This window comes from Martes martes (genome assembly GCF_963455335.1).
Source record: "Martes martes genome assembly, chromosome: 16".
Taxonomy (NCBI): Eukaryota; Metazoa; Chordata; class Mammalia; order Carnivora; family Mustelidae; genus Martes; species Martes martes.
The window spans coordinates 41,850,244-41,876,620 of NC_137904.1; the positions used below are offsets into that span (position 1 = coordinate 41,850,244).

The following is a 26,377-nucleotide window of genomic DNA, read 5'->3' on the forward strand; positions in this document are numbered from 1 at the left end:
GGGAATGTTTGACACCATTTTATTAATCTTCACCTTCAGTGGAAAAATAAAACCCTTTCCAAGTGCCATTCTCATCACAAGAATTATAGTATATATATGTATGTATATATATACTTTTTTGTATTTTGTTGATTAGTTCGTTTGGAAGTGCAGCAAGAGACCAATACCGCATTGTAGTCAATCAAATAAAAGAGAACAGAAGGCCAAGCAGTTTCCAAATGGTTATTTTATCAGATTGTTTGAACATTAAATTTATCCTCGTTTGCAATCCAAAATAGTTACCTGAAGTTTGCTGTGTGTGTTTGTGTGTGCATGTGTGTACTTTTATTGTATATTTGTTTTCTAAACTCTTTGGCACAATTTTCTGGGGGTGTTCAGACTACCACAATACATGTCAGGAGAGAACTAATTCTTTCGTGCTGCCAATTCTGAGCATCTAAATTTTGGTTTGTTTGGGCTGTGGCTTTCTTTTGTTTTTGAAGTTTGCATTCTTTATTTGTAACAACTGTATTTTAATTTGTTCTAGATCCTCTAACTCTGAGTTTTTTTTTTCTCCCCCCTCCCCCCCACTTCTACATTCACAGTTGAACCATATTATTTAGGAAAGGCGCCTTGATGAAAAGATCAGGATACGGGAGCTCTGACCATTCGTCAGTGTTTTCCCTAGAGGATAATTAAAAACAAAACAAAACAAAAAAAAAAGAAAACAAAACAAAACCTAAACAGCGTCTTTCCTTTTTTTTTTTTTTTTTTTTTTTTTTTACACATCTCTTGTGCTGCATCAGTAGACAGAACTTCGGTTAGTTTTATGAAATGCAACATCTAACCCCTTTTTTTCTGGGAAAAAGAAACTGCAATGACTTGAAGTTGAGAATGTGGATACCGCCTCACTCATACACACTCATTCTCAGACTGTAAAGAATCCCTCACCCTCCTTTTAGCCGGCACGCGAACAGTACCGTGTGGCAAAGGTACACCAAAGGTGGGCTTGAGACCCAGGCTCCATCTTCCTTATCAGTAGCAAAGGCCAGGCTGCCTTTTACAACAAAGCACCACAGCTGAACCCAGTCCCTCCTCCTCTCCCAAACCAGTCACTCCACTCGGCACCGGCCAAAAGACAGAAAAGCTAGTTCTAGCCTCTCCTGGGAAGAGATAACTTTCTTTTTTTCTTTCCCCTAAGCAAGTAAATCCATCGTTTTTCTCTTTTCCAAGATGGCCGACGTTATGGTTTTCTACGAAGTCAGTGCTTACTTAGCTCACTAACAGCGCTGCTGTTGGCGGCTGCGGCTGCTGCTGCGGCAGGATTTTCAATGTGGTGTGTTTTCAAGCCTCACTCACTCATCCTCTCATTCCCAAACATTCAGCATCCGTGCACACTCCTCACTTCCGGGTTTTTCAAAAGATTGGAGATTTCCAGTGGGGGTCTCAGGTTATCATCCCAATGGTAACAGATCTAAAAACACAGATGAAAAACAGGTCAACTGTGAGATCAGAATGCCAGGAGAGCCAAACGCTTCTCTGACTCCCACAATTAAGTGCTCATAAACCCGAACTCAATCTGTCAACTTCTCAAGGATTTTTTTTTCTTGTTTTCCTATGAGCCAGCTACCTGTTCTCATTAGCACCTACATTAGAGGGCGGCAGGGACAGTAAAAAGATAAAACTCAAAATAACCAGTTCTACTGAGGTCTCTGGAGTAAGACAATAAGCACGTGAGAGGAAAATAAAACTACATTTGAAAGCAGGGGTCAGACACCTCTCGACTTTGGCTTCCTTCTGCAGAGCCACACGTCTAAAAGCATTGCAGTAAAAAAAAGTAAACAGCAGGAAGAAGGGAATAGGAAGTAGAAAAGAGAATTCTGGGAAAATGCCATTACTGATAACTTTATTAGGGCCCAAAATCATTTGGGGACTTCATTGAATTCTAGTTACATAAGTTCTTTTCTTCATCACAAGTAATCGAACATTTGGCTCAAGGAAAGATTGAGTATGCCCGGCCCTTCCACTAGTACAAGCCTGAGGAACAAAGGCTCAAAAGCACTTATATGGGAAAGAGTACAAAACAAAATACCAAGAGAAAGGCAGCCCTTGTGGGAACTGTCTGAAGAAACTGTGCCTCCTCCCCAAGAAAGAAAAAATAGAGCAGTGGAGATAAGCTCTTACCAAGCTTGGTTCTTCAATTTCCTCAGTTCTTTTGTTGCCCATGTAGCAAGGGTTTTTGCTTTGTTAGTCTTCGATCTCCGTCCTTCCGTTAACAGTTCATGGATCATTGGCCTAGCTTCTACTAATTTCAGTACATCCTTCCCAAATGCTGTACACAAGTCCCTGTGCAAAACACACACACCTGAGAACGTGCTCCCAGCCTCATCCCCCTATCCTGTTTTGAGCCAGTGCTAAGCTAGTGGTGGGTCCCTTGTAATTCACCTACTTTTTAAAGCTGGAAGAAATTTTTGGGTTAAGTTCAGCACCTGCCCTAAACAGATGCAAGAAATGAGGTCTGAAGAGTCAGGACGACTTGACCCGGAGTTCCACAACTAATTCATGGTTCTTTCTTCTAGTCATGTCTCAAACTTTCAATAGAGGAGGCTAAACATAGGCAAACTGTTGACCAACCTCAAAATATGGGATGGACACAGATCTGATGATGCTTTACACCTCTGAGACCTCCACAGAGTTTAGCGAAGAGAAATTACAAGTCTGGAGGGTCTGGAATGAGACCAGAGCTAAGATCTGGAATGAATGATCATCTGTGAGAACTTTTAACAGGACACCATGGGTTCTATTAAAGAATTATCTGTATCAAAGAAGTGGATAACTATCATCCAGGCTACCCTCAAAGTTCTTCACCACAGGTCTTCTCACTTCCCATGAGAAGTTCTATTCAGCTGTTGGAAACAGGATTTAACTTACCCTATCAGTCCAGCAGCACAAGCTACTACTCCGTCTGTGTGATCCTCATCTCCAGCAATGTGGTCAATGAAAGACAGAATAAATTCTACTCTGGGTTGTACCAGCATGACATCCGCTATAATAGAAACAGAAGGTCTGATAAAGCTGTCCCACCTTTGGCAGGACTACACCCCATTTTGAAATTTCCAAATACACTAACCACCCCTCCCCCGCCCCCCGCAAATCCGGCAGGTTTCAGGAGGGAGAATTAGTTGCATATAATTCTACTGAACTGTTCTTCCTCAAATTAAGAAGTCATTCTTCACACCAACAGAAGAGGCAGCTGTTCTTCCTGTTACAAGCAGAAATAATAGAGAAGGAACGGAGCCCTTCCTCTAAGCCCATGATAGCAGAAAGAGGTAAAAGACAAATATTTCCCCATCAATTACAGGAACATCAGGTGAGAGAGAAAATGTTATCTCCCGGTCTTTTAACACAACTGCCCCGGAGGTGTGCATATGCTCAACAGCTGCCCCCACCCTGGGGCGGGTGTAGACGTGACCAGCACCAACAGCCCTGCTGGGTCCCATCCATTAGGAGGCTCAAGAAAGGTGAGACACAGCAGTAAGGGGCTGGGTGGGAAGGAGAAATCGGAAAGACTGTCTCTTCTTCCAAAGCTACTCTCTTAATGAGGGTACTGTTCCTTCTCCCCTTCCTTTAAGCAAGAGGTACTAGTTCACGAGCTATAGAACCAAAGACACAGCCCATTTGGCTACATGAACTCTGGACTAAGTTCACTGGGTTTTATACTCAACGGTGCACGTTCTCCTGGTCTCCCTTCAATCCCTGGACAATTCCGGTGTAGGCTTCCAAGCAGCCTTCTCTTAGCTCATTCAGATAATCCACCATGTCATAGTCTGACTGTAAGAGACAAACAGAATCTCCATCATACCCAGAGCCTTTAGTTGTAGGACTGTCACAAGTCCCACTCATCCAATCAGGGCTGGACTTAAAAGACAGCTGGAAGCTCACCTTGTCCACCTGGGCTTGGGAGGCCTGCTGAAGAGTATTCAAGACAACCTCTAGATATTTTTTAAATTCTCCACCAATAGCAAGGGCAATATCACCAAACACTGACAGAATCTGTGGCTTCACAGACCTGTGGACATTTTCATTCTGACCAGGGAAAAAAAGAGAGAGAAGAGCAAATCAATAAAAGCCAGAATATTCTGTCCAAAGATTAGAGAAACATTTTTTATAATAAATAACTGCTAATATGCTTTGTACTGACCTTAAGGATATACACAAAAAGTATTAGTGGCTCTCTCTGGACAGAGGGATTACACATACACTTTACTGGCCTCACTGTCCCATTTCATGTATTAAGTATGCCTTCTTTTAATTAACTTTACAACCTTACTTTATAGAATCATCTTGTGAAAATGAATAATTCCCTTCTTCATGAGCCTACTGCCAATATTCTGGCAACTGATAACTCCCTCTCACTTAAATGTTTAAACATCTTTCCAGATTTCTTCAAATACGAGTAAATTACAGACTATGTGTACGGATACTCACCCCTAGGTTCTCCAGCAGGAGCTGCATCACCTCATCACAGAAAGGTAAGATGTTGGACTGCAGAGCACGGCACAAGTCTCCCACTAAGCCCACAGCTGCCAAACAAACCTGAAAAGAATCAAGGAAATGATCTTCCAAACGGAACAGGCCACCTGCAGGGTAAGGCATTATTTTTATTTAGCCACTGGTTCTTTATCATTTGAGCCTAGAGTCGAAGAAGAAAACATCCAACATCCTCCCTCTCTGAGATTAGTTCAGGTTTGTTTTTGTTTTTTAAAGTAAGCTCTTGCATAGCATGGAACCCAGTGCAGGGCTTGAACTTAAAACCCTGAGATCAAGACCGGAGCTGAGATCAAGAGTTGGACACATAACCAACTGAGCCACCCAGGCGCCCCGAGATTAGTTCATTTTAACAATCCATATGGCAGGGAAAGAGCTAAGACTCTCCAAGATATTAAGAAAGGATGGAAATGACAATATCCACAGGAATGATGGTGGCAAGAGCCTGGTGGTTTAAAAAAAAAAAACAGAAGGAAAAAGCCCTGTTGTCAGGTGCTATTCTGGGCCATTGACTATCCTGGTTTTTTCACTGACTGCTTCAGTTCCACACCCTGGGACAATACAGAGACCAACTGGACTTTGCAACACAAGTCAGTTATCAGGGATAAATGAGAATATAAATGTATTCTTTTGGAAAGCACAGATTACCTGGTACTCAGCATAATTTTTCAATCCAATGCCCAGGAAGGGTTTAAAGGCCTCCATGTACTTTAGGAATTCACCACCTAACACTGCAGAGAAACAAAATGTGAGCACCACAGGGTATCACAGAAGTGAGCAAAAATAACCATGCCAGCTCTCCCAAAATGCATTCACTCCAATCAACAGGTTAGGTGCAGTGCGAGTTAATTACTGACTCTATCACAAAAATAGTAAGGTTGCCTCAGACAAGCCAAATTCTTAAGTGCTGGAAAGGCCTAACTCATGCCCTAAAGATGATGCGAAATCTCCAGAGTGGGATTTCACTGTGGCTACAACCAACAAACCAGCAGTCTTTTTTCAAGGGTTAATTTTCCTTGGATGAGCTAACAATACTGCCTCCTGGCCACCTCTTCATCTGATTATAACATGTCTTCTCTGGCAGCCAGCTTTAAAACAGGGTCCATCCCTGAGGAATTCCGTCAAGGACACATTTTATAAGCTCGCCAGGGAAAGCAGACTGGGCTTCCTTCTGAATTAGCCACTCCTGGGGCCAAAGTGAACCTCCTGATGCTAGTAATAGGTATGGTCCTCAGGAGTTGTCCTTGTGTACACACCATACAGGCCAACCCCAAAGCAGCATTCCAGGTTTCTTAAGTGCCCTTTAATGTGCTTTTAATGGCCCTTCAACAAGTCTTAAGCAAACACGGCTTCCTCAAAGCAATTTTGTATAGTCAGACATGCAACAACCAGAAAACCAATTAACTCCTAGAACTCTCAGTGTTTCACTCCATCCTATTCTGAGCACCATGAAGTGTCAAGCTAGAGTCCAAAGCATTACAACCCAAACTAGGAGGTGCCAAGTGCCAGGGAAGAAAATGGAAACCTTTGTGTCCTCGTTCCTTGAAAGGAGCCAAACCTCAAGCAAGTGAGTAGACTTTCAGAGGAAAAAGGAACCTGCCAATCTGAGTTGCAGCTGGCTCCTCTTCATTTCAAGGAGACTGGTAAGGCACTTATGGACAAATTTACTCTTATATTCAATCCAACTTTGCACTCAAGTCATGCCCCAGTAAATGAGAAGACAGGACAATGCTTTCTGTGGTCAAAAAAATTCCCCATGGCTACTGAAACACCTGCATCCTAAAAACAGTCCCTGCCTGATTCTGGCTCACTGACCTTCCACCAGTGTGCTAACTGCCATTAGGGCGTCCTCTTGCACTCCCCCAGACCCAGCTGTGCTTTGGAACATCCTTAACAGGGAGGCCATGACCACATCAGAGATCTGCAAAGCATCTTGATGTTGCACTTTTCGGAGAACATTCTGTGAAATGAAAAAGAGTTCAGGTTGTGTTGATTGCAAACCCACCAATCAGAACACTATATCCACCTTTTTATAAAATCAATTGAGCCCTGTGGCTTTTTTTGGGAAAGACCAAACACACTCTTTGGGCTCAAAAGCTTTGACAGTGTAAATCACCTGCAACAAAACATACATTTTAATATCCCTCCTATTTCCCAACTCTGAACGAGCACTAGATGATCCTCCATGGTACACAAAGTCATCTCTTCTCCAATTCATTTACACCTGACAAACCCATCAGCAGCCTCCATATTCCAGTCTCTCTGGAACAGCAGTTGAATTTATTTCAGCTTTTAAGAAGGACAGGCTACATTTCAGTTCTTATCATAAAGCAAGAAAGCAATCCTTCTGATATCCTATTTACTAATGATGGGCAAGAAGTAGTTCTGATAAAATAAAGCCAACCTGAATTCTCCTAATTCAATATTCCTCGAAACCCCCCCCTTACCCTTTCATTTGTTTCAACTAATGTCACCAGATCATTCCTGTATTTGTCTGATGACTAAGGGAAGACCTTAACAGTCAAGATTTTTAAAAAGCAAACAGGCTTTTTAAGTTTGAGTAAGAAAAAGAAGGGAGTTCAGAGGAAAGATGACCTAGTTAGCATCACTCAATACTAAAACCTAGTACCCACCTGAGCCTTAAGACAAGTTCTAGGGTTTTCCTGATTTTTGGTAAAAGAGGGAATAGCACCTCAGTTACTTCAGGAGTCCAGTCATGAATGAAGAGTGATTTTAATCTTTCCAGTCTTCCCTCAAAAAAAAAATCTACTCTGAACAATTGGTACAATAAATGATTCGAATTATAATAAAGCTCCCAATAGGAACTGTTGTTTCACAAGACGATGGCAGAAACTCAAAGCTGTATTTTTAGCCGAGTAAACCACAGCTGGGAACCAAATCTCACTGAGCTACCTTTGGACAACCCAATAAAAACCAAAGACTAGAAGCTGTCAGCACAAAATCATTGTACAGCTGGAAGCACCACCACCAACCAAGTAGTTTCTTAGCCTACACTGTGCAAAAGACACATTCTGTCTAGAGAAGAGAATGGAAAATCACTCTCCCAATCAACCACCAATGAAGGCCTTTTGAGAAGAGTTTCTGATCAGCATCAGAATAGGTGATAAAGCGCCCTCCTCATACCTGAAGAGTTGCACAGAGCAAAGACTGAAGGTCATTGAACTGGATCCTATCAGACGTGCTCTGGATATGTGACTGTAAGGGAAAGAACATCATCATACTCTGAATAAACAGCTTCTAAAAGAGCTCTACACTCTCTCCATGCTTCTGTTTTTGCTGGGTTTGCCAAGGACCATTAAACAGTCTTTGTTGATGCTAATGCAGGAAATCAACAAAAAACTTACATTAAGTATACACTGCGATACACGTATAAGTAAACTTGGATGAGCAATGCAGATTTTAAGCGGCAACAGTTTTTGTATATTCTACCTTTCTGAGAAAAACACACTTCCACGTAAATGTGAACACAAATCACCTATAAAGGACGTGGCCCCGCCCTGCCCCGCTGCACCAGCCTGGCCCAGCCTCACCTCCATCTGGAGCACCTGCTGCAGTCGTTCCATGATAACCAGAGTAGTTTTCTGAACTGCAGGATAACAATCCTTGGCACTATTTTTCACAATTTCCATCAGAGATTCATATGCAGAACTCCTCAGGTTGTTCTGGTGTCCATCAGGTCTGTAAGGAACACACAACAATCCGAAAGTCTTACCCGAGAAAGAAGAGAGCTATAATAACCTAGACCTTGTCTCACGGAAAATAAGGAATCCAGAAACCGCTATGACTGTGAATGTGGTTTGAGTATGGCAACACAATACAACCAGGAACCAAATTTCTAACTGTTGAGCCAATGGCTATGTTCACTAGGGGTTTCCAGACCTGGTTACACTTCAGAATGGTGTCTATGGAAATGGGCTAAGTTACAGGGGAAAAACTAGTTTAAAATGCTGAAGAACCCAACTGACAAGGTCACCTAAATAAGGGAAAGATAGCTCAATTTTCTTCATTCGTCTGCGAGAGATGGTATTATACATAATTTTGGTCATAGAAGCAGAGATGGAATTAGTTAAGCATGGCAGAGTTTACACACTGCCTCCTTCCTCATGGTGGCTTTTGAGCACGGCTTTTAGTATAGCTCACATAAAACCAAAGTAATTAAAGGTTGTCCCAACTTATATCCCATTGAAACTACATTTCAGGGGTCCCTGGCTGATTCAGTCCGTGGAACATGTGACTCTTGATCTTGGGGATGAGTTCGAGCTTCACATTGGAGGTAGAGATTACTTAAAAATTTCAAAAACTCATTTATAACAATTTATTTTATGCCAAGTTCTTCATCTATTATCAGAAATAGTAATTAATGATCTAGCATGGCAACTAAATCCATGATGAGAGCTATTTCCCTTATACAGTAATTACAAATTCCTGTTAACTGTAGATACTATAAAATGAAGGGACCTCTCTAGATCAATTCCTTTTTTTTTTTTTTTTTTTTTAAAGAGAGAGAGAGAAGGGCGCCTTGGTGGCTCAGTCGGGTTGAGCATCTGCCTTCTGCTCAGGTCGTGATCCTGGGCTCCCTGCTCAACGGGGAGCCTACTCTTCCCTCTCCTCTCTCTTTCATGGATGAATAAAATCTCAAGAGGGAGAGAGAGGGAGGGAGAATGGGGGGAGGGGAGAGGGAGAGGGAAAACTGAGCAGACTCCACACTCAGCCCGCAGTCGGATGCAGGGTTTAATCCCACAACTCTAAGATCATGACCTAAGCCGAAATCAAGAGTTGGGACACTCAACCACTCAACCGAGCCACCCAGGTGCCCCAGATCAATTCCTCTTTCTATGAGACTCTTTTCTGATTTTACTTGTAACCTGAACATTCTAAGGCAGATTCAACATTTTCTTCTCTCTTTTTTTATGTAAAAGTAATCTCTAAGCCCAAAGTGGGGCTTGAACTCACAACCCCAAAATCAAGAGCCGTATGCTCTAATGACTGAGCCGCCAGGTGCCCCTTTCTCTTACCTAAACAAATCATCTACTATATGATTCTTTCAACACTTCCTGTTACTATGTTCCTATGATTAGGCTAGATGCCCCTCACCCAGGGTAAAAGGAGTTGGATGCAAAGACACCACCCGGTTCTGTGTAGTATCACTCACCTGTCTGTGGTCTCCAGGAGCTTCTGAACTATGAGTTCAAAGGAAGAAGATAAGCAATAGGTAGCTGGTTCTTCCTGATCATCAGCCACATCTGCAGCTTCATAAGCAGCTTCAGCCAGACTGGAGAAAGCCTTAAGATCAGACAGAGTTTTAATATTAGTTCTGTAAAGAACCATACTCCAAGATAACCTCATTTTTCCTTAACATACCATGGGCAGTATTCCTTTCTAAATGATCTAAGAATAAACCAATGCTAGTGAATCCTTAACTTTTTCTGTCAAGGTCATCTCAAGACAATCTCTTTACAGACACCCTTAAAATTACATATTTGCTTATTTATTGTTTGTCCCACCACAAATTCTCTCAGCAGCAGCAGAATACTTTCATCTACCACAAACACCCACCACTACTTCTTTCTCCACTTACAGAAAAGCAAAAGCCCCATTCCTTCCTATCTGATCTTCCCCCCCACCCCCAAAGGGCTCTAATGAACTACCTTCAGCCTGTACTGACTCAGCACTTGGGCCGCCTACCTTCCTTCCTTTTTGCCCCTTCTCAGTAATGGTACTTTTTGTAGCCAGCAGCTCTCTACCTTAACCAAAATTTCTTGTCCCCAAGCAACTGAGAAAAAGAAAACCAGGTCCAGATAGTTTTCCCACTGGGTTAGCATGACTATTCTAAAAGGTTTGGGAACTAGTCACCATGAGTCAACAGCTCCCACTGGCTCATGCAATTGGCATCCCCCACATTTTAACTGAAGAAATTAGGAAGGAGATGCTATTCAGAAAAGGCCTTCCAGTGAGGTAGACCCATTTCTCTCCCACACCTCCTACCTCCTTGCGAATGGCTCAGCCCCGCTGCATATCTCAGTCGGAAGAAAAACCCTTACCCAGCACACATTTGAAGCCACTCTGGGTTCAGCACTGAGGCCCTCAATCAGACACTGCAGCAGGGGAGTCAAGTAGACATCATTGATGGCAGCTTCAGGGAGCAGTTCACAAATCCGGCCCACAGTCCATGCTGTTGTATCTCGAACAACTACACTGGGGTCTTTCATTAATTCTATTAGTGTGGGCATAGCCTGCAAATACAGCAGTTGTTAGCAGAGCCAAGCAAAAATTAAAATTCACGTTGACTGAAGAGAAAATACTGATGGTTGGGATTTTTTTCAAGTTTTATGCAAATAATCTCTACACCCAACATGGGGCTTGAACTCATGATCCCTAGACCAAGAGTCGCACACTCTCCCAACTGAGCCAGCCAGGTGCCCCCCAATGACTGGGTTTTAACCCGAAGCATCAAGATAGTTTGTCATTTTAAGATACATCTGTCACATATCCAAGAGTGTAATAAAATTAAAGTGAAAAGTGAAATAGTCCTCTCTCCACCAAATCCCAGCGTAGAGCCTAGTACGGATGCTTCCACCAGCCTTTTACTGACTCACTCAGGTGATGCGCCTAGAGGAGCCGTGACGGCATCTGCCTACATTCCAAAAGGCTCAGTTCCATACACACGAAACTCAACTACAATGGACTCTTCTATCACTTATAACAGTAAAACAAAGTATTTCCACAGGACTTTTCATTACAATAGATACCATTTTGTCCTAAGGACAGCATCATCATATCGCTAAATGCATCACGGGGAAGGTTTATGATACAGCAGTAAGTGAAAAGACAAGTTCTAAGGCTACTGCCCGGTAAGAACTCCATCCTGTTGCACAAACATACGTGCATACAGAAGAATGCCACACAGGTAAACACTAAGAGTTAACAATGTTTATCCCTGGGCAGTGGGATTAAAGATGACTTTTTCTTTTGGGCCTTTTCTCCATTTTTTCAAATCATGACTTTTGTTTAAGAAAAAAAAAAAGTCAAGAAATACAGTTTATCCTTCCTTCACTGACAACAAACAGCAATCCAGAATAACCTGTTTGGATGACTATGCACAGTTTTGTTTTGAAAATATGGGCACACTTTCAAGGAAAAAGTTCAAACAATGAATATCCCCCTTACCACCCCCAGACTCCCTCAGCTCACCTGGATGACGAGTGGTTTGAGCTGATTGGGCTCCGGTCCCTCCAAGATGCAGCCAAACGCCATCACTGCCGCGTCCCGGTACCGCCAGTCAGGGTTCTTGATGTGTTCTTTGATGAAGGGGAGGACGTGTGGGACGATGTCATCTTCACAGCAGGTGGCCAGGAGCATGAGGCACACGCCTGCCGCTTTGCAGGGGTTCCAGTCATCGTCATCATCATTCTCGTCCTGACCAGAGTATAGCAATGGTCATCGTTTTGTTCAAGGAACACTTTAACTAAAAAAACCTAGAATTACTAACTCAAAAGGTCTTCTGACTACTCCCAAATGTCACTGGAATTTAAGTTTGGGGGATGTAAGTAAAATATAAAACCTTTCTATTTTCATTCCTTCCACAAAGATTCATCACACATAACCTTTGTTAAATGAGATGCAGACGGAGCAAAGCCCTACTGGGTACTGTACAGTGAGATGCGCCAGCCTCCACTACACACAATCACAGGGATGGAACTCGAACAGATATAGAGCAAAAGGCAGAAGAAGATATGCTGTAGGATTCTAGTTATACGAAGTCCAAACTCAGTCAAAATTAACCTCTAGCACTAAGAGGGAGAGACAATGAATGACTAGGAAGAAGGCATGAGGTAGCTTCTGGTGTGCCACTAATTATAATGTAGTTCAATGAGAAGTTAAACAAAAAAAAAGATTCCATTCAGACAGATCTCCCCTGAAAGTAGAATTCAAGGTTTTTCTTCCTTACTGTGACTATTCCTACTACACAGTAATTTAAGGTAGGCTGCCTTCTGCAGCTTCAGAATATTACATACCCAAAGAATGACTTGTTCCCAAATGTGAGAAGCGTAACAAAAACATACAAAAACTAGAAAAATACTAAAGCCAAAAGACACAGAAGTAACTGTAAGACTAAACAAAGAGACAAAAATTTGACAGAACACCCAGTCCATTTCATACCAAATACATCTCTAGTTATCTTTTACGACTGTTACACTGAAAGAGTCATGTACTTTTCTAAACACAAATGACATTCCTGGGTACAGGGCAATTCTGCAGTGCTCCAAGTCACAGCAGTGTTCCCTCGGAGCACCACTGGCTCTCTGGGAATGCTCCACATGCAGCAGAGGAGAGGAGGGACAGAAACAATCTTTCCAAACACCATACCAAAAAAAGCTGTGATCCCTAAAGTCAAAAGTGGACAATGACAACCAAGATATACTTCTTATGAAAGAATTTCTTTATTTACTCATTAGGCCCACATCTTCGTGAAGTCTTGTTGCTTTTATTTTGTCCTGAATGTTACTGATGTTAATGATCATGAATGATCTTTTTTTTTGAGAGAGAGAGAAACAGAGTGCAGGCAGGGGGGTGCAGAAGGAGAGGGAAAGGGAGAATCTCAAGCTGGCTCCACCGAACAAGGAGCCCAACGTGGGGCTTAATGATCTCACCACCCTGAGATCATGATCTGAGCCAAAATCAAGAGTAGGGACACTTAACAGACTGAGCCACCCAGGCGCCCCCAGGATAATTCTTATCCAACCTCATCAGCATTTTACTTCATTTAAGATTTTGTATTTTATTTGACAAAGAGAGAAAGAGCACAAGCAGAGGGAGTGGCAGGCAGAGGGAGAGGGAGAAGCAGGTTCCCCACCGAGCAGGGAGCCGGATATGGGGCTTGATCCCAGGACCTTGGGATCATGACCTGAATCAAAGGCAGATGCCCAACCCACTGACCCACCAAGGCGCCCTTCATCAGCACTTTAAATGTATATACATACTGTGAACTCCTGAAAATAACTCAAATGTTAGAAGGTATTCGAGTGGCCTGAAACTAGTCCATCTCTCTTGTCAACCTTTCTTTACTGCAACTTTAATACTGTGTGTCTCTTGCATTACTTTGGACAAGGTATAGCACTCGGGAATCCGTGTGTGTAGCCTGCACCCGATAGAGGCTGCAATGTTCAGACCCAGCTCTCCTTCACAAACAACTCAAGAGCCTAGAGGATTTTAGAGATCGAGTTCAGCCGTTCCCAGTCACCTATAACAGAGCATCAACCAGCTAAAGAGATGCCAAGTCTTTTCACAGAAACTGTTCCACAGCAAACCAATCCTCGACAATGTCTCACAGTTTAACCGGTTCAATTTGCAAGCTTAACTCACCTGTTTTGTGAGTGTCTGTGTGAGGATTGGAACCAGGTACTGTAGTGCTCCCTTGGCATAAAACTTGCTGGTGTGCTCAGGGGGTCGTCCTTGTTCTGCTGCCTGAGGAGAAACATAAAAGCAAATTCTGGACGGCAGCAAACAGGCTGCTACTAGAGGCCTACAATGCGAGCTGCCCAGGGGTTTGTACAGAAATACACAGAGCAAAGGTAACATCCTCTGTGATCTTTTGGAGGTCCTCATTTCTTTGGTCTACTTCAATGGGATTCTTTGAGGCCATACATATAATCCACCTTAAAGGGCCAAGGCAACCTTAAGAACTACCTTTCTTTTTCACAAGCCCAATTCATATTAACAAGCTGTCATCTAACTAACCTTCGGATCAAGAGATGTACTAAGTTTACATAATGATGTCAAAAATAAACCTGTGTTTCTTAAAGTGTGCAAGACAAGGCTGGAAATGAAGCTTGAGTTCAAAGATTGCAAAGTGCAGAACTAGCCCCCTTGTCTCTATGGAATTTCTTCACCAAAGTTAGTAAGCTGTCAATTATGCATCCCATGTTTTCGTTAGGACTTCCAAAAGGAAATAATTCAGCACTGCACGTCACCTTGTTAAACTGTGACTGCCTGCTGCCCCCTTGTGTTCATGGTACTAATGTCAACATTTATAATAAATCACGTCTGGCTGATCGGTAAAGCATGAAATGCCTCATTACAGGTCTGTCTCCCTCCTGACGGGCTCTGGCTAGCAGAGAAAGCAAAATCTCTATAAATGGAGATGCCCTCTAAGCCCAGTCAGAATAAAGCTTTCCCAGAGGAGACTAATGCCCACAAAGGAACTATGTCAGAGAAACAACTCTCCCCACTCCGACTCTCTCCCAGGCTCACCTCGGAAGCCTCAATGGCCAAGTCCATTTCTTCATCACACACATTGGACCAAAATTCTATCCCTTGTAGGGCCACCTCATCAATGTCACTTTTCATTGCTTCAATTGTGATCTTAAGAGGGAGGGAAGAAAAAAGACATCCCAGACCCCAAGTAAGTGCTGGTTTGAGTTAGACCCCTCCACTTCTAACCACAAACATTCAAGTGTCAAAAATGTAGATTTATGAAAGCTGGGTCTGAAATGAAAAGTAGAAACAGGAAAAAGACTTCTAAAATACACTCTTTCCCAGCACGAAGACAGTACAAGTCTTTCTGGCACATTACTGATGGCTTAAACATAACACTCAGACTCAAGGAATTTCCTTGATTTCATAATATTAAGGGAAAAAATTACAGAAATGACAAAACAGCAAGAATGAGGAGTTTTGCAACCAGTTACATGCTCACATACATAAAACAGAAATACTTACAGCAAAAAGAGCGGGACCCATATATGTCTCCATGTACTGATAATACAAGGACATTATCTTTACGAGATTCTGTAAGGCAGCCACTCGTACCTTTCACAAAGAAAAGATTAGTTTGCTACTTAGTTTAACAATGTAGTCTGACAAAGGTAAGTCACAGAAATGGGTCAGTAATGTAAAGGGTTAACTGAGGTATACCTGGGTAATGTCAACATTTCCCCAAAAATCAATCACTTCTCTTCCCTTTTTTTCACCATCCTTATTATTTCTTCTTCCTCTCCTTCTTTTTTCCCCCCTACTTTAAAGGTGCCTGTGGAACCCATAGAGGACTAAGCTCAGGAATGCCACTCAGACTGGATGTTACTCCCTCGTGTTTCAAGGGTCAAGGTTTAGGTTCCAGCAACAGCAAAGCTGTTTGAATGGCTACAATGAAAATCAATCATTTGTGAAACTTATAGTAATTAAGTAGCAAGGGTGATCAAAAACCATTTCTTCCTTAAACCTTTTAAGAGGATAACAACTTCCATTATGTTAACTTTCCAAGAACTGTTTTTCCCTCTTTTATTAAGAATAGCATTAGCCAAATCTTATTTCTGAAGCACCTGATTCCCAACATTACAAACCACTATCTAGAGATGGCATTTCCCAGCAAAGACGAAGACAGGTTTTTCACCGGAGCTCCCACTCACCCTTGTATCTGGACACTGCGTGGCTTCGCAGACCACCTGCATAATGAAGTGCCTCTCGGACTGCAGGATGAATAAAGATCAAGAGAGTAAGAAGAGTACCAACCGCATATATGGAGACTGCTAGACTAGCTCTTCGGGGAAAACCCTGTACCCCCCTCAGGGACCCCATAACCCTGAACCAATCAAGCAGCTTTTCCCTGACAAAGCAATGGCACCATGAAGGCTATCAAGAGTCCGCCTCCCGTGTCTACTACATGACCTGCCCTCGAAAGAGGTCCCTAATCTTTTAATCCCCAAAATGACCTTCACTAACAAGACTCCAAGGAGGAACAGGAAAATGTAGGTCACAGGGTTTAAAGAAAAATGGTTAAAAACCCCCCAAAACCCTACATTAGGAAAACCCATTTTTTTAATATTTAAAATTTAAGAGAATTCAAAACATCTGCTTTATTTCAACATAAATTTGTTTTCTGGGAGGTGGGAAACCCCCAACAAATATAGTAAGATACAAGAGAAGAGAGCAATGAAATAATTTGCTACTATTCCAAGTCTTCTGAAATCTTAAAGGAGGGAGTCTGTCTAGAAAAACTGCAATTAGAACTGCAATTTGCTTTGGCTTCTTAGACCTCGCTACTTTGTCCACAATAAGACCAAGAAATGGCAAAAGGCACAGCTCAAGTGTCAACAAACAAATACACAAAAATATTTGCAGATCATATAATTAGTGATTCCGAGTATAGATCTAAAAGACCTGAAAGCAGGGCCTCAAAGACCTATTTGTACACCCGTGTTCATAGCTATATTATTCACAATAGTCAGATGAACAGAAGCAACCCAGATGTCCACTGACAGATGAATGGATAAACAAAATATTATCTATGGTATATACATATAACAGAACAATATTCAGCCTGAAAAAGGAAATTCTGATACAGGCTACAATGTGTATGAACTGAAGACATTATGCTAAGTGAAATAAGGCAGTCATAAAAGACAAATTCAAATACTGTATGACTGATTCCACTTAAATAAAGTATCTGGTGCAATTAAATTCATCGAAACAGAAAGTAAAAAAGTGGTTGCCAGGGCCTGGCAAGGGGAGAATGGGGAGTTGTTCAATGCAGAGTTTCAGTTTTGCAAAATGAGAAAGTTCTGGCAACTGGCCGTAAAACAATAGGAATATACTTAACACTATTGAACTATACACTTAAAAATGCTTAAAATGGTAAACTTTATGTTACTGTATATTTTTTACACAACTTAAGCAATGGGAGAAATACTTTCAGGCAAAATAAACTTTGTTTATATATTAATTTTCAAAAGTACCTTCCAAGGAGTTATGAAATAGTCCAACTCACGTAACTTTTTTTAGGGGCGCCTGGGTGGCTCAGCTGGTTAAGCATCTGCCTTCAGCTCAGGTCATGATCCCAGGGTCCTGGCATCAAGTCCCATGTCAGGTTCCCTGCACAGCGAGGAACCTGCTTCTCCCTCTGCCTCCACTCCCCCTGCTGGTGTGCGCTCACTCTATCTCTCTGAATTTTTTTTTTTTTTAATTAAACTCTATACCCAACAAGGGGCTCAACTTCAAGACCCCAAGATCAAGAGTTAGATGCGTCACCAACTGAGCCAGACAGCCGCCAGGTTTTTGTTTTTTTATAGTAAACTCTACAACCTCCCGTGTTTTTTAAGATTTTATTTATTTATCTAAGAGAGAGAGAATCTCAAGTAGACTCCATGCTGAGTGCAGAGCCAGCCATGGGGTTCAATCTCAGGACCCTGAGTTCATGACCTGAGCTGAAACCAAGAGACAGAGGTTCAACTGCCTGAGCCACCTCGGTGCCTTTAAAAAAAAACCTTTTTTTAAAAAATCCCAGACCATACGCACACTTTGATCTGTAAAAGGAGAAACCTAAACTTAGAAACAATTCAGATCACACTTTTCCCAAAAGCCTCCCAAAAGCAAACACCTACTCCATGGCCATTTCTCACACAACACAAAATCTTCACTAGACTGGAAATGAGTGCACCTAAACAAGATGGTACTTTCTAGACCACAAACTTAATAAACACTTTCATTTAACTTTTACTTCTTCCCTTCTGAACATACACCTCTTTGTCGGAAAAGACTCACCTCTTTGTCAAAGTTTGCTTTGGTGAACTCCAATGAGTTCAGGAGTGCATTTGTTGCCGCCAGCTTCACATTATTACTGGGCTCTTCTTTCCTCATCCCCTGGATTATAGCAGTCAGAATCTCATTGGATTTATCCTGTAGCTGCTCTGGGTCCTGAAACAAGCAGGGAAGTGCAGTGAGTAAAATAATGAGCTCATGACTAATCAGCAGTCCTTTTAACTGTGAAATCCACTCGGGTGAGTATCATGACTTTCTCTGATCTTTTCCCACACATTTCCATTTAGGGACAAACCACCTACAAAATATCCCGGGGCCTAGTAGTCCAAAATTGAACTAAAACAAGTTAAATCCATCAACTTCATCTGATTTCTTAGCATAATGACTCTGGGTATGAAATAATGCTGGTTTTTTTCTTCCCCCTTCTGTGCAAAGGGACATGGCAGTCTGGTGTTCTTCCCAAGCCATCTGTATCAACTGCCGGGGCACAACACCTAGGCAGTCTAAGTCCAGGTCAAGTGTGGACTTCCTGTTTCATCAAGTTTGTATATGGAAACAGACACCCAGGTGGCGGCCTCAGCAGCAGCCACAGTCTCAGGAGTGCTACATTTCACAAACTGCTGTGCCTTTGGTGGCTAAGCCAACCACAGCAAGCGCTGGCAAAGTGTTTCTGTGAAATAGTACATGCAGAGTAACACAGCACACTGAGGTACACTGAGGATTGTGCGAAAGGGATCTGGGTCAGGGGTGCTCCACAACCAGCATATCCTCTTTTAAAAGTCTAGAACCCCCACCTCTCCAAGCATACAGATTTCTACTCTGAGCTTGGGATCCTCAATTCTCTTTACTTTAGGGCAAGATTAGCAATGTGAGGATAAATCAGCTATCCAAACACAGAAGTCTAGATTAAATAAAGCAGTACTACTTGCAAAACATTCTGTAGTAGCTTGGCTTTCTCTATCATGTAAGAACAATCCTAATACCACGCACGTCACAATTAGAGGGAATCAGAGCTATGTGAAGTTGGATACAGAAGGCTGTACTTACTATATCTTGGCAAATGTAACCAATAGCTTCCAATGTTGACTCTTTCATGTGCTCTGTGCTGTTTGGGTTTGTGACATTGGCCACCAGCTGAGGAATGAGTTCTGGCCACTGGTTCACTGGGATCTCTGCACAAGCAATACCAGCCACACACTGTGAGGCAGAACTAGGCCGGTAAGTTTCTGTGCCCAAAGTCTGCAAAACCTGCACACACATACACACACAAAATGAAAGATATCAATTTCTAAAACTATTTGAACATACTTTGCCTACCACGCTTCTTACATCAGTCTGAATTTTCTGCAAAACACAAAAATAGAAAAAGGCATATACAGTATAGTCAGCTGTCAAATAAAACAAAACAACCAGCCTCACTAACACCAACACGATCAACATTGCTCCAAAGCCTAGAAATGAAACCAATTGTTCTCTACTTCCAAAAGGACTTCTCCAAAGCCAGACACCTCACGTCAATGTTCAATGCAAGGTAAGAAAGCGATAGTCAGTAGGGAGACAATGTTAGAAGGCAAAGGAGATGACAAAATTCACCTTCTAGACTCCTTGCCGGAGGTACAATGTTAGGATGCTAATAGCCTTGTTTTGTGGACAGAAAATGTAAAACTTCAGAAAGAACCTAATTCTGGGCATTCAAATGGTTGATTCACAGATCGTGGTTTAGCCTGATCCAAGGAAGAGATCTTCCAGCTCGTGAGATGTGGAACAAGCTTCCTTCCCTCTGGTCAATGACAATTTAACACCTGGGGTGACTTTCATAGAAAGGTCTTGGTCAGGGGACATCACTAGATGCAGATACAAAGTTATTGATGTCACCAACACCTAAGAATGAATCCTTACTTAACTTCCAATCTGAAAGGATTTGTTGTTTGCCCAAGAATCAGAGAACTCTTCTCTCCACCATCAACAGATAGGAAGAACTAGTTAGATATGCCAATTAAAATGGGATCTGCTTATCATTAAACGGGTCTTGTTTGAAATGATGATCATACAAAGATTTATGTAAAGCGTAAAGGCACAGGTACAGATAAAGGATGAAGCCACAATTGACCCAAGGTTAATCATTACCACCATCAGCTAATTCAGTCAATGAACTCACTAAGAATCACCCGTCCACTCAAAAGGCAAACAGTTAACTGTTCCTGGCATGAACACAGGACAAAGCATAGCTGCCAGATATTCAGGCCAGCTCTGCTGACTGGGTCAGGTCACTTAGTATCCTGCTTTGTAGCTAATAATAATGAACTCCCCATCTTTCCCCCATACAGTATATCATCATCCCTGCCCGCCCCACTGCCAACAGCTCTGCCCAGTAACAAACAGTTTTGATTGATTCTAAATCAAGGTTTTGCTCTCTAGGGTTACCAGAGCTAGAATGGACTTTAAGAAAAACTGTATGTCAAAGACATGAAGCGGAGAGGCAGGGATGAGATGACCGGTTGAAAACAGTAGGGGCTGAAGAGGTACCAACCCAAGTCTGATGAAGGGTTCCAGTTCAAGGTGCCTTTACACTATACCACACCATAGCCTGGTACAGATGAGAGCACCGACTCCCACCATACCTGTATCTTTTTTCCTTTAAATGGCTTTTCGAAGACCCCTAGTTAATATTGTTTGAGGTGATTTAGAGACCATAAAGGTCCATAAAGGGCAGAAAGGTTGTTTTTTTGTTTTTTTAAAACCTAGGGGGTAACCCTAATAATAAAAGCCAATTATCAGAAAGAAGAGGGATAAAGAAGGGACACTCAACTGTGTCCAAGACCCACACTGCAAAAAAATAACTATCAACACTGAGAAAGTATTCATTACCAGAGGTGCAATGAAAGGGAAAAAGGGCCATGGTTAACTAATTTTCTTTCATGCAGAAGCGTTCAACAACACATATAATATACAAAGTCTTATCCAAATTTTAACAAGTGTTAAGACTGATATGCCCGAAAGAGCCAATTACAGTTCCAATCATGTCTCATCACATTTACTACTGCATGATTCTGCAAGATGAGAAACTGAATGGGCACTACAAGCACCAAGATTTCCAGTGATTGATGGAATAAACTGCAATTATATCAAATTACTGAAGGGAAGATTAAAATGTTATTACATAAGCAGACCCAATGTGGACAGAAATAGCTCCACATATTCCAAAAAAGATTCAAAATAAGTTGGCTTTCATAACCTAGTTCCCACAGTCATGAGTACCTTCGTGCAAGACTAGAAAGACAAGGGGTATATAACTTAAAAGAGATGTTGTTGCCTTAAGGCGCACAAGTTTACCTAACGCTGATATAGCAGTTAGGAACGAGGAAATAGCAAATATGATGACACGTGCAAGTACACATTTAGGACCCCCTCCCCACCGATTTCTCCTCAAATACCAAGGGCTAATTGCGTGAATTACCATTTTCTGTGCCTTATCCACATTAGACAGACCACTAAAAAACCTCGTTAATTGGGGGATGGGAAAGACATCTGTCCGTATATTCTGAGTTATCTTTTGCTGCAGCTAGAATTACGGATTTTAGCTCAACAACAAAGTCACAAGACCTCCATGATGCAGAGCAAGGGACATTCAATTTTCCTCAAAACTCATCAATCCATTCCTTAAAGATCCTGATTAAAAGCCAGATGCTTCTAAACGAAGTTGTACATAATTTACTAAGTAGATAAAAGCATCATTAACTTCAAATTCTTATTTCACAAACTCTTTGGGCTTAAAAGGCCCAAGAGATTATTTAGTTCCCCTTTGAACTCCACATAGTGCCATGCCTAAACCACCAAACAGTGAAAATGATCTATAGGACAAGTTCAGCAAGAGCAGGGACTGGATGACTATGAAAAAAAATCACTTAGGAAGAGAGGAACATCTAAAAAATAATTCCTGAGCCTCACTCCAACAAAACAGAATCTCTGAAGGGAGCTTAGAAATATATTATTGTTAGCAAATTCCCTCAGTGAGTCTCAGAGTTCAAGTTTGGGAACCACCAATGTGTATACTATGTCAATTCCCCAAATTCTACAAATTCTGGCATCCAGTTAAAGGTGCCCAAACTGCTATTTACTTTAGTTTCTGAAAAGAAGTCCAACACACTCATTAATGGGAAATGACAGCACCGTACAGACAAGCTAAACTGAGAAAGAAAATTTAAATCAAATACTACACCTTTATCTTCAAGTGAAGCTTAAGTCTCAGAAACCTATTATACCGTCACCTCTATCCCATGTAATGACCAAAAAACTGACCAAGATGTTTCTTGTAGGTGATCCAGGAGGAAAGGATGGGGTGGGTGGGTGGGCGGGCGGACGGTGAGGTTTCTTATTCCCAGAGGCTAACATGACCAAAAGGAGATAAAGTTACTTACATAATTCTTGACTTCCCGTCGAGCATTGGCATCAATTGCAAGCCACCTCTGCTGATATTGTGCCTTGATATCTGGATCTTTAGATGTCAAAGAGTTCTTGATTTGTAGACCAGCTGCAACTCTGGCAACCTGACTGTTTCCCGGATTTGCCAGCACTCTGGACAGTTCCACAAGGAAAGTGGGCTATTAAGAGAAGATGCATTTGTGAATGAAAGTATCTCCTGGGAATTTTACCAACTGAGGACAGCTTACAGAGCACCAAGACACTGGGGGAGACCGAAATTCTTCAGGATATATCATAACATCTCATAAAATGCTACAATACCTACTTCAAGACTCCTATAAAAAATGTTACATGGTACACCAAGTCAGTCACCCATCACCTCACACGGCCTCAGCATTTATCGAGGTACAGATTTTCCTATCAACATCATTCTTAGTGCTCAAATCTTCACATTAGATCACCCTAAAATAAAGCTCGACAATCTAGTAGTCAGAGGAGTCTTCTATTTAACAATGCCTGACACTCAACAAGTATTTGTTAAATGAATGAATATGTGAAGACAGGATAGAATGTAAAATTGTTTCCCTAAATTTAAGATATCTTAGTCCAAAAAGATTAATATTCAGGGCAACTTTTGATCTCATGCAGGCAGGTAATCTGGGATAACAGAGGTAAAAACTTACATACCTGACACATGGATTTAGGAAGCTAGTCCTCCCTTTTAGCTTTAAGTGTTCAATGAGAGAGGAACAATGAAAAAAGACTTACTTATAATTTTGATAATATTTAGAAACAGGGAAAAAGTGAAGAGATAAAAATGCCAAGACAAATTTGCCAAGAAAAAAGATTTTACATTTAACAGTCAACAGTTAACACACTAAAGGCTCCTACACATTTTGAACTTGAGCTGTCCACTGAGCATAGTGCGTTTCTGAAGAGCTTTCCCAACCTTTCATAATGCCCAGGTACCCAAAACTACTCCCTGTTTAAAAATTTTAAGACACATTCCTCTTCCCTACAGAAAGCTCCCTCCAAACGGAAGTTAACAGGAAAAACCAAAAGCAGATAGTTTCTTACCACTAATAAGTACTGTAATCACGTAAGATAAATCTTAAAAGTTTTATTAATTATGTACCACTAAGGAATGTTAGCAACGCCACAAAGAAGTTAAATGTTAGGAACAGGATAAAAGGCTTCTTGTAAATGAGCAGAGGCAGAAACAGAAATAAACCCCAAATGGAAGTATTATTGGTCTATGTTAGCAGGAAAAAATCCTTTCTACGGAAAATTAAGAATAGAAAGTAGTAAAAGCTACCACCTAAAAGTGTAATAAAAAAGAAAGTCTTTTAAGATAGCTTGTATAAAATAAGCAGTGTCACTTTTTTGCTTATATTTCGTCTAGATTACAAAGGGACGTGTTGGGTTACAATGTTATTTAGGCTTATTACCTATTACCTTTAAAAGATGTCAAGTATCCTCCACCCTTCCATCTGCTCCCCATCCCCCGCAATAAGAGGGACATCAAAGAGAAACGTTACTGGCACACAGGCTGTTTCAACCAATCCAGCCCACATTTTTATACAGAGGTCCAGTCTAGTGGACTTCTCTTCATTTTTTCTGTACCCCTTAAATATGAAAACGAGGAACTTTCCTCTGTGAATTCATCTGGGAACAGGCCCTATCAAGGATGAGCCTCAGCCTGTTATATGGGTACAAATTCAGTCTCTACCCATCGAAGTAAAAACAAAAAACCCCCAACCAAACCCCACCAAAAAATAAATAACCCAAAGAGGAATACCCAGGAAGGAACGGGAGGAATATTGCCGGAGTGGGGTAGGAGGTATTCGGGTGCCAGGCCTGGCCATGAGCACAGTACCAAGGGGCATAGGAAAGGGTAGACTCTGGGAAGTAGGTGGAAAGAATCACAAGGGCCACGGGACAGGAAGGAGAAGCCGGCCCGGGTCAGTACAGGGCGGGGAGCTGGGCTCCGAGCTTCCACATGGCCCCTAGGCCCGGCTCCCCCACCCCCACCCTTGCTGAACACGCAGCGCCGCGCAACCTAACTTCCCTTCCCTCCCTCTTTCTCCCTCCCGCTGCACCGCCGCCCTCAGGCCGCGCGGCGATTGGGCGGCAGTCACCCCGGCGCGCCGCGCCATTGGCCAGCTGCCGGAGCCCGGGGCGGGACACACCCACCGGCTTCCCGATGGCGGGGTTAGGTTGGACCGGGGTGGGGGGGAGGGGGACGGGATGGGGCGGGGTGGGTTCCCGAGGCCTGGGCCTCCAGGAGGGCGGGAAGGCCCGCACGCAGGGGATGGGTGGACGGCGGGATGGGGCACGGCGGGGTGGCACGCACCAGATTTTCCACGGCCGCACGCTCCAAGAACTTCTGCGCCGCTTCCAGTTCCAGCCGATCTAGGGGGAAGGAAAGTGGGAAGGGGACAGGGTCAGAGGGGCCAGGGCTTCCCCTCCCCCCACCCGGTCACCTCAGCCCGACCCCCGGCCCCCGCGTCCTACCGGGAGACACTGTCTTCTCGAGGATGGTGATCAGCTCCATGGCGGAGGTGGTGGCGGGGACTCCTCCTAAGACGACGGTCCGGCCTCTCGGGCGGCGGCTCTAACTGGGGATGGGGGTTGGGGGTCGGGTGGGAAGGGAGGGTGGGGTGGGGGGCGGGGGTCACCACAAGCCCATTCACCGGCTCGCTCTTGGTAGTCGCCCCGGCTCCCTTTCCTTCCTCTTTTCCTTCCTTCCTCCCTCCTAATTTGTTGCTGGCGGCGGCGGCAGCTGCTCCTCTGGCGGCGGGGGAGGGACCCCGGGGGTAGCTCAGAGCGCGGCTGGTGCTCGGGTGGCGGAGGGAGAAAGAAGGAAAGGAGGCGGTAAGTGAACGGCGGCTCGCAGGGAGGGAGAGAGAGGGAGGGAGGAAGGCGGAGGGATATTCGGGCCGGACCTCTCCGCGGCGGCACCGCGCTCCATGTCGATTGGCTGCCGCCGTGGCCACGCGGAATCCCCAATTGGCCAGACGGTCAGCATTGAAGGGCCGCCCTGCGCCCATTCGCCCGCTGGTTTCAAGGCCCGGGTTGGCTGGGCGGGCAGCAGAATGAGGCGCGCGGATTGGTCGGGGGGAGGGAGATTGGGGTGGGGCAGGGGAGAGCCGGCCGCTGATTGGATTGGCCTGGTAAAGGCCTTGAGCGCAGACGGGCTGAGCGCAGGGAGGAGGGTGGACCAAAGGCGAGACTCCGGGCCCGCGTGATTGGCTGGGAAACCAGACGTTGATAGGATAGGGCGCCCGGGAGAACTGGGGAGAGGAGTTCGGGGTCGGAGCCGCGGAAAGGCGGGAGGCGCCCCGCCGCTTCAGGAGCCTAGCGCGGGGCACGATGGGACGCCCCCGGGAAGGGGCGGAGCCGTGTTCGGGTTGCGGTTGGGAAAGCGCCGTCACTCCAAGGGGCGTGTTGAGGAGGGTTTCGCGGGCCCTAGCGGGGGAGGGGGGACCGTTAAAGCCTTGCACCGCGCCCACAGGAAGCTGCTCTCATGGCCAGGCCTACTTGGTACCAGTCTCTCAGCTGGGAAGGACCTTGAAGACCATGCGGTTCAACTTCCAGTTTGCAGGTGTGGAAACTGAAGCCCAAAGAGGGTATGCGACTTGTCCAAGATTACACAGTCGGTTAGTGGCCGGCTCGGGACTGGCCTTAAGCTCCCCTGACTGCCCTTGGTGTTACACGCAGCTTCCCTCCCCCTCGAGGAGGTGAATGCTTATGCAGTTTTGAGGGCTAACTAAGGTGGGGTGGGCATCCTGGATGCCCCCATCCTTAGCTATCAGCTGTTTGAAGGAATAGAAATGTTTTCAGCCTGCGAAGGTCCCTCTATAAAGGCACACTC

At 43.5% G+C, this 26,377-nt stretch overlaps 1 protein-coding gene across 2 annotated transcripts; it reads right to left on the minus strand.

Annotated features, from left to right (window-relative positions):
- Window positions 1–208: 208 nt before the first annotated feature.
- KPNB1 (karyopherin subunit beta 1) lies at window positions 209–25,359 on the minus strand (the record flags this gene model as incomplete). 2 transcript variants are annotated; one of them, XM_080826058.1, is made up of 22 exons in its annotated part: window positions 25,018–25,359; window positions 24,857–24,915; window positions 22,500–22,682; window positions 19,129–19,329; window positions 18,085–18,237; window positions 15,954–16,013; window positions 15,268–15,357; window positions 14,800–14,910; window positions 13,912–14,013; window positions 11,740–11,964; window positions 10,590–10,781; window positions 9,701–9,831; window positions 8,079–8,226; window positions 7,672–7,743; window positions 6,343–6,487; window positions 5,176–5,258; window positions 4,468–4,575; window positions 3,922–4,065; window positions 3,705–3,810; window positions 2,911–3,025; window positions 2,164–2,325; window positions 209–1,453 (listed from the first exon to the last, which is right to left on the minus strand). In XM_080826058.1, coding segments are annotated over exons 1-22 (2,631 nt in total). In that variant the 5' UTR covers window positions 25,058–25,359. The 2 variants fall into 2 exon arrangements, with proteins under 2 accessions (XP_080682184.1, XP_080682183.1); XM_080826057.1 differs by lacking the exon at window positions 209–1,453 and having other exon boundaries at window positions 2,160–2,325; window positions 25,018–25,337.
- Window positions 25,360–26,377: the final 1,018 nt, after the last annotated feature.